At 60.0% G+C, this 8270-nt stretch overlaps 1 protein-coding gene across 1 annotated transcript; it reads left to right on the top strand.

Moving 5' to 3' along the window:
• The first annotated feature begins 2995 nt into the window (after window positions 1–2995).
• Window positions 2996–7710, top strand: LOC125318778 (hydroperoxide isomerase ALOXE3-like). Its single transcript, XM_048289704.1, has 12 exons — window positions 2996–3149; window positions 3545–3897; window positions 3992–4114; window positions 4212–4315; window positions 4425–4747; window positions 4823–5026; window positions 5161–5247; window positions 5752–5921; window positions 5998–6119; window positions 6212–6312; window positions 6778–6948; window positions 7164–7710. The coding sequence occupies exons 1-12, from the start codon at window positions 3012–3014 to the stop codon at window positions 7341–7343; spliced, it is 2076 nt and encodes a 691-aa protein (XP_048145661.1). The 5' UTR covers window positions 2996–3011; the 3' UTR covers window positions 7344–7710.
• Window positions 7711–8270: the final 560 nt, after the last annotated feature.

Below are 8270 nucleotides of genomic sequence, written 5' to 3'. Positions count from 1 at the left end.
TCTCACTGGACCCCCATTCCTACCTTTCCCAGACTCCTTTTCCTTCACACCAGGGACTCCTGAACTCCCCTTCACACCAGGGACTCCTGAACTCCCCTTCCCAGCCATTCCAGGCCTCTCCACCCTGTGACCCTCCTTTCCCTGGACTCTCCATCCCACCTCTCCAAGTCACTGCACCCCTTTTCCTTGACGCTGGGGCTCCCTTGAGACCCTGTGGGCCCTTATCCTGGACCAGTACCTGCCAGCATCCCCTTTCCTGACTATCCCACCTCTTCCCACCCCTATTCTCCCCTTTCCTTGACTCTGGGACTCCTCAGACCCCCCCCCCCCCCCCAAAAGCTCCCCAGTTTCCCACTCCCTGCCTTTCCTGTTTGTGGTGCTGTCAAAGCCTGGCCCAGGCCTCCCCCAGTTTGTGGTTTGGGGTATCTGGACAGGACTCCCTTGGAGCAGGGCCAGAACCGAGCCGGAACTTTGGGATTCCTGCACCCGGATGATTGAGTGCCCCTGGCACAGCCACCCCCGACCTGGAAATGCTGCGAGTCTAGCACAACCAGAGCAGGGAGTGTGGGGGGGGCTGGGGGGAATCCATGGGAATGGCGGGATCTGTGGGAATGGGATGAGATCCGTGGGGCTGTGATGAGGACCCATGAGGCTGGGATAGGATCTGTGGGGCTGGGCTGGGAATTCATGGGGCTTGAGCAAGGATAGAAAACATAAAGTGGGATCAGCCCCTACAGTGCAGGATCCCCAGAATGCTGCCGGGCGGATCTGTGCTGCCTTCCCAGCCCCATCCCGGGTGTTACCACACCTGAGCTCCCTGATGCCGAATCCAATGAGGATGATGATGATGGCAGAAATGACAGACACAGTGACCAACACCACATTGAGATTCCAGCCAGATTCTGGCTCTGGGAAGCACGGGATGGTGAGGAGGTGGAGGAGAAACCCCATCTCGCTGCTCCACATTTCGAAATTCCTCTTTCCCACATTCCCTCTTCCCACATTCTACATTCCCAGCCTCATGCCGGGAAATGTAGGGAGTGGAGAACTGGGGGAACATGGGGATTTAGGAGATCTGGGGATCCCAGACTCAAGGAAAGGGGAGGCTGGGGGTGGGGAGAGGTTGGACGGTCAGAAAAGAGGGTTCAGGGGGGATTGGTGCAGAATAAGGGGATGCACAGGGTACATGTTGCTGGGGAAGATGATTTCAAGGAGATGCAGGGTCTTGCAGAGGTGGGATGGGGATTCCAGGGGGTTCCTCTGCCCAGGAAAGGGTATCCAGTGGTCCCTAGTTTCAAGGAAAGGGGAGTCATGGGGTGGGGAGACCTGGGATAGCCGGGAATGGATGACCCTGAGGTCCTCAGTGTAAAAGAACAGGAGGTCTGGAGGCTGGCAAAAGCAGGAATGGGGATTCAGGTCCCAGAGCCAAGGAAGAGGGGAAGGCTTGGGGACTGGTGACGATGGGATGGCCAGGAAAGGGGGCGCCGGGGAGTATTAGTGGATAAGGGGTGCAGGATAAGGGGTCCCAATAAGGGGGTTCGGGGGGGCCTGGTGTGGAGAAATTGGTGCGGGGGGTGCCAGTACCAGGGCTGGAGGTGCAGGGGAGTCCCAGTGCACAGGAATGAGGACTCAGAGCAGTCCCAAGGTCAAGGAAATGGGGTGTACAGGGATTGGGAGAGGTGGAATGGGAGGTTCAGCAGGTCCCCAGTGTTGAGCAAAGCAGGTCATGGGTTAGGGAGAGCCAGGACAGCTGGGGAGAGGAGCTAAGGAGGTCCCCAGTGTTAAGGAAAGGGGGAGCTGGGGACTGGAAAAGGCACAAATGGGGGTGCAGGGGGTCCCAGGATGAAGGAAAAGGAGGGACTGGGGGCTGGGGGCTGGAGAGCCGGGACGGCCAGGAAAGGGGGTTCAGGGTAGTTCTGTGCTGGGAACGGTGGATCAGGCAGTCCTGGTGCTCGGGAATTGCGGATCAGGGGGTCCCAGGGTCAAGGAAAGGTGGGGATAGGGGTGGGCAGAGGTGAGATCTCCAGGGAGGAGGGATCAGGGGTCGCCGGTGTTGAGGAAGGGTTTGGGGACTGGGAGAGGCAGGAATGGGGGTCCTGGGGGTGCCAGGTTCAAGGAAAAGGGAGAGGCTGGGGGCTGGGAGAGGTGGGATGGCTGGGAAAGAGGATGGAGGGTGGTGCCAGAGCCAGGGGAATGGGGTGCAGGGGGGTCTCGGCGCACAGGAATGTGGGGTTCGGGGGGGGCACGGTTCCCGGGAATGGCGGTTCACGGGGGTGCCGGTGCCGGGGTCCCACTGTCCCCTCGCCGCCCCCAGGAGCGCCCCCGGCCCCAGCGCTGGAGCCATCGCGCGGCTCCGCTGCGGCCCCGGAGGCGCCTCCGGCCCCGCCACTGGCGCCGCTCTTCCCTGCCCGCCAACGGCAGCTCGCGCTGCTCGTGACTGCGGAGACCCGGCGGGGGCACGGGAAGCTCCCGGCGCACGGTGAGTGCCCCTCTTTAGGCTGGCGGCCAGCCCCAGAGCTATCGCTTGGGTAATGTCCCCACAGCCATCTCCGGGGCCGTTTCTTGGGTGATGTCCCCACAGGCACCCCCAGGACCATCACTTGGGCAATGTCCCCATGGCCGCCCCCAGGATCGTTTCTTGGGTAATGTCCCCACAGGCACCCCCAGGACCATCACTTGGGCAATGTCCCCATGGCCGCCCCCAGGACCGTTTCTTGGGTAATGTCCCCACAGCCACCACCAGGGCCATAATTTGGGTAATGTTTTCACAGCCACCCCCAGGGCCATCGCTTGGGTAATGTCCCCATCGCCACATCCGTTGAGATCAGATGTACTGGATGCTGGCCAGTAGTGGTGATCTGATAACACCTCCCTGAGGAGGAAGGACCTGTCACCGGCTCACACAACGGCCATGGGGGTTGCGACACCCAAATCACCCAAAACAGCAGGTTTGCACCCCACAGCCCCTTACTCTTCTCTGAAGGCATCTCCGGGACAAGCTGCAGCTTGTCATGGCCACCTACAAGGTGACAGTGGCAACAGGTGACATGGTGGAAGCTGGGACCAACAACTCCATCTCCATCACCTTGGTGGGCAGCTACGGCGAGAGCCGCCAGACCACCGTTCCCTTCTTGTTCCAGCCAGGGAAGGTGGGGATGGGAATGAGGACACAAGGGGTGGTAGAGCTGTCGTGGGGACATGAGGGGTGGCACCGGCTGTCCCAGGAATGTGAGGGGCTGCATGGACTTTCCTGGGGATACAAGGGGATGGTGGGAAGGGATTTGAGGGAGATGGAGGAAAGGGGTTCCAGGGTCTGGAGGAAAAAACCATTTGGGGAGGATGGTGGGTAGTGGTCAGGGGGGGATTGGAGGAATGGTGCTCTGGGGGGATGGAGGAAAAGGACTTTGAGGGGATGGTGGAGGATAAGGGTCCTGGAGGCAATGGAATCAAGTGGGGATGCTTTGAGCCCCTTCTCTCCTGGTGTCCCCTGGTGCCACGACAGGGCATCTGCCCATCCCCCCAGAAGTCATTTCCTCCTCTCCAGGAGAAGAACCTGTCTGTGCACTGTGGGCAGGACTTGGGCCCCATTGTCCTTATCCGCCTGCACAAGTGGCGGCTCTTCTTGGAGGACGCCTGGTTCTGCAAGGACGTCCGGGTGACAGCCCCCAACGGCACCCTGTATCGCTTCCCCTGCTACCAGTGGCTGGAGGGGGTCACCACGGTGGAGGTGCGGGAGGGCGCAGGTAGGACCCACCCTGCCCCCATCCTGCTTTTGATGTCCAGAGCTCCGACTTTTGACACCTCCCTTCTTTCAGGGAAGAAGCTGGTGGATGACAAGCTTCAGATCCTCAAGGAACATCGTCATCGGGAGCTGGCAGCACGGCAGGAGGCTTACCGGTGACAGCAGGGACATGGGGACAAGGCCAACTTTGGCCAGGTGGGCTGGTCAGCAGTGATGCTTACATCTGCTCCCGTTTCCCCTGCTCCTCAGGTGGAAGAACTTTGCCCAAGGCTGGCCCCGTTGCCTCAGCGTGGACTCCGTCTTCGAACTTGACTCGAACATCCAGTTTTCCCGCATCAGGGCCACCAACTTCACTGGTTTCCTCATCTTCCAGTAAGCAGTGCCCTGAGGCCAGGGAGGACCTGGGTGATGGCAGGGAAAGGGGCCAGAAAACAGAATGGGTGTGCTGAGGTCCTCCTCTGCCCTGTAGAGGGGCCTCCCACTTTCTGTCAGGGTTCCTACTGAGACGCACCTCCTGGAACAGCCTGGATGAGATGCGCACCATCTTCTCCCGGACACAGGGCAGGGATATTGGTGGGTGCCTTGTGTACTGTCCCCTGCCCTTCCCCTGCATAACTCAGGGCTTCACAAGATGTCCCTGAAGGGTCGGTAAGTGGGTGCTGATGTCTGACTGTCCCCTTAGTCCCTGAGTATGTGGCCAAGCACTGGCAAGAAGATGACTTCTTCGGTTCCCAGTTCCTCAATGGCAACAACCCCATCATCATCCACCGCTGCACCACGCTGCCGCCCAAATTCCCGGTGACACCAGAGATGGTTGCTGGCTCGCTGGGGGATGGCACTGACCTGGGCAAGGAGCTGCAAGAAGGTCGGATCTTCATTGTGGACTACAAGGTGCTGGAGGACATCCCGGCTGACACCATTTACGGACGCCAGCAGTACGTAGCGGCCCCGCTCTGCCTGCTTCACCAGGGCACTGATGGACTCCTGCGTCCCATCGCCATCCAGGTAGGGATGTCCCACCCCAAACCCTGCCATCAGGAGGATGACAATGGTCCTAGACCACCGTGTGGTGTCCCATAGCTCAGCCAAACGCCAGGACCCTGCAGCCCCATCTTCCTGCCGAGTGATGATGAGTGGGACTGGCTGTTGGCCAAGACCTGGGTGCGCAACGCGGACTTCTACAGCCACCAGCTCCTCACCCACCTGCTGAGGACCCACCTTTTTGGGGAGGTCTTCGCCATTGCCACCCTGCGCCATCTGCCCACCTGTCACCCCCTCTTCAAGGTAAGGTCCCCCCTCAGGGCCACCCACTGCCCCCCCTGCCCCCAGATCTGAGGGCAGTTATGCCCCACCTGACAGCCCCCCCAGCTCCATGGAGGGGTCCCTGGTCACCTGCCAGGTGTTTGTTCCCCCCTCAGCTCCTCATGCCCCATTTCCACTTCACACTGCACATCAACACCTTGGCTCGCAGTGTCCTCATCAACCCTGGTGGCCTCATTGACAAGGTGAGCCCTGGGGCCTGAGAGCACTGGGGCCTATTGGGAGCACTGAGGGCCACTGAATGCTCTGGGGTATTGGGAGGCATGGGGGTGCTGGGGTCTACTGGGGGCACTGGAAGTACCAGATTCTATTTGGGGCACTGGGGTCTCCTGAGAGCTCCGGGGTCTACTGGAAACACTGAGGAGTACTGGGGTGCTACTGGGAGCTATGCAGAGTACTGGGGTGTACTGGGAACACTGGGTGTACTGGAATTGCTGGGGAGCACTGTAGTGTACTGGGGGCACTAGGGGACACTGGGAAGCATGAGAGACCTGGGAGACACTAGAGAACATGTGGTGGAGGACACTGGAGAGCACTGGAATATAATGGAGTACCAGGGGCACTGGGTGTGTAGTTGGAGGACTTGTACCCTGCAAGCAGTGCAGAGTACTGGGGTGTACTGGGAACACTGGAGGACACTGAAGCTGGGCTCTCCTGCCCTCCCCACCCATGGGTGGCCCTCCTTCCAGGGCTCAGGGGTGACCTACGAGGGGCTGCTGCTGGTGGTGCAGCGAGGCCTGGAGCAGGTGACCTACACGTCCCTGTGCCTCCCCGATGACATCCGCCACCGCGGCATGTCCCACGTCCCCAACTACCACTACCGAGATGACGCGATGAGGCTCTGGGAAGCCATTGAGAGGTGAGACTGGCTTCGGGGGGTGGAGGGTGGTCCTGGAGTGCTCCAGGATCTCACAATCACCTCATCCTTATGGCAGCTTTGTCACCGGCATTGTGACATTCTACTATGGTGGGGATGCAGCAGTGAGCGGGGACACCGAGCTGCAGGCCTGGGTGATGGACATCTTCACCAATGGCTTCCTGGGCAGGACCTCCTCAGGTAGCACACCTGCAGCTGCCACAGGATGTCCCCAGGGGAGGCAGGGGACAGGCAGATCCCTGACGGTCTTGGCTGTCGCCACCCCCACCCAGGTGTTCCGTCCTCGCTGCAGACCGTGGCAGAGCTCATCAAGTTCCTCACCATGGTGATGTTCACCTGCTCGGCGCAGCACGCAGCTGTCAACAACGGGCAGGTGGGACATGGGCCAGGGACCCAAAGGATATCCCCAGCTGTCCTCGAGCCATGCTGGGGACATGTTCCCCTCCCACTCCTCTGTGCGCAGGAAGGATGTGCCCATCCTGAACCAATGTCTATGTCACACCTCCCTACATGCCAGATGGATGTCCCCATCCATCCTATCTCCGTGTTGGAAGGATGTCCTCATCCTACAACCCCATCCAATGTGTCCTCATGCCAGAAGGATGTCCCCATCCATCTCCTCTTCATACTGGAGGAGATGTCCCCCCTCCATCTCCCTTGCTGTGCTGAGATGTCGCCATCTGCCCCCCCTCCCCATGCCAAAGAATGTCCCCACTTGTCTCCTCACTGTTTCAGGGGAATGTCCCCACCTGTCCCCTCATGGTTTTGGGGGGATGTCCCCACCCATCCCCTTGCTCATTTGGGAGGATGTTCTCTGCAGTGACCTCTCCCCCTGCAGTATGACCTGGGAGCCTTCGTCCCCAACGCCCCATCCTCCATGCGCCACCCACCACCCTGTGAGAAGGGCCGGGCCTTCCTCCAGCACTTCCTTGACACCATCCCCGAAGTGGCCACCACTGCCAACATCCTGGTGGCCCTCATTCTCCTCAGCTCCCAGCTCAAGGACAGGGTGAGTCTGGCCTCACGGTCCCCATGTGCCCCCCCAAACAGCTCTGTGGGCCCAGGGAACTGCAAGAGGTGTCCACAAGGGTGGGTGTCACCACCTTTGGTGCCACCAAGTTTGGGGGATGGCCACCATTGCTCCACAGCTACCAGGTTGCCAGAGAACCCCCAAATGGCACCAAGGGTTTGAAGCGGAAGGGTCCATGTCCTTGTCCCCTCTAGAGGCTCCTGGGACAGTACCCCGAGGAGTGGTTCACGGAGGCGGAACCCCGGCGGCTCATCCGGGCCTTCCAAGGGCAACTGGAGGAAATCCGGGACCGGATTGAGGAGAGGAACCACCTGGCTGAGCTGAGATACAACTACCTGAACCCGCTGGAGACGGAGAACAGCATCTCCATCTGAGCATGGGAGCTGCACCCACTCAGCACCCCCAGCACTCCCAGCACCCTGCACCTGGGCACCCCCAGCACCCAGCAACCCCAGTATCTGGACACCCAGTGCACCCAGCACCTCCAGAACACCCAGCACCCTGCACCTGGGCACCCCCAATACACAGAACCACCAGCATCTGGACATCCAGTACACGCAGCGCTCCCAGCATCCCTTACATGGCCATCCCCAACACCCTTGTCACCCAGCATCCTGCACTTGGACAATGCCAGCAACCCCACGACCCCACACCTGGAAACCCTCAGCATCTACCCCCAGCACCCTCAGCACCCCCCACTCCATTTCCCTCCCCCCAATAAATGCCAGCTGTCCATCCTTACTGCATGTCCATCCCTAAAACCACAGGGATCCACACAGCCCCCACTCAAAGTGGGAGATGGACTGAGGCAACTGGGAGACATGAAGGAGTGCCCAGTGCTCCCAGTGGTCATCACTGGTCCCCAGTGACCCCAGTGCCCCCCTGCAGTGCTCCCCTTGTTGTGGGCAGAGTGGGAGCTTCAGACAAAGTTTATTAGAGAAGCTCCTTTTGAGATATAAGGTGCAGAGAGGACCCCCAACACCCCCAAAACATACCCAGGACCCCCTGGCTTTCTAAACCTCTTCTCAGAAGAGAATGTGGGTGTGGCTGGATCCAATCCAAGTCCAGCTTCCTCATCCTCCTCACACGCAAGGTGCTGCAGCCCCACCTTGGAGGCCCTTCACTGAACCTGCTCAGGCTTTCGGACATCTTTTGTGTGTTGAGGAACCAAAACCAAGGCATAGTAACCTGGATAATCCGCATCCTTGATCTCCTGGTCACACAGCCCAGGGTGCTCCTGGCTTTCCTTGCTGCCAGGCCACATGGCTGCCTCCTGCCCCGCTCCCTGTCCACCAAGACCT

Source organism: Corvus hawaiiensis, chromosome 31 (assembly GCF_020740725.1).
Source record: "Corvus hawaiiensis isolate bCorHaw1 chromosome 31, bCorHaw1.pri.cur, whole genome shotgun sequence".
NCBI lineage: Eukaryota > Metazoa > Chordata > Aves > Passeriformes > Corvidae > Corvus > Corvus hawaiiensis.
This window is presented reverse-complemented; position numbering and strand designations above follow the sequence as displayed.

What these genes read in the sequence shown, in the direction of transcription:
- LOC125318778 (XM_048289704.1), top strand. Translation starts at nt 3,012, where the DNA reads ATGGCCACCTACAAGGTGACAGTGGCAACAGGTGACATGGTGGAAGCT. An exon ending in TGCGTCCCATCGCCATCCAG is followed by an intron (nt 4,748 to 4,822) that starts GTAGGGATGTCC and finishes GGTGTCCCATAG; the next exon opens with CTCAGCCAAACGCCAGGACC. An exon ending in CCTGGGCAGGACCTCCTCAG is followed by an intron (nt 6,120 to 6,211) that starts GTAGCACACCTG and finishes ACCCCCACCCAG; the next exon opens with GTGTTCCGTCCTCGCTGCAG.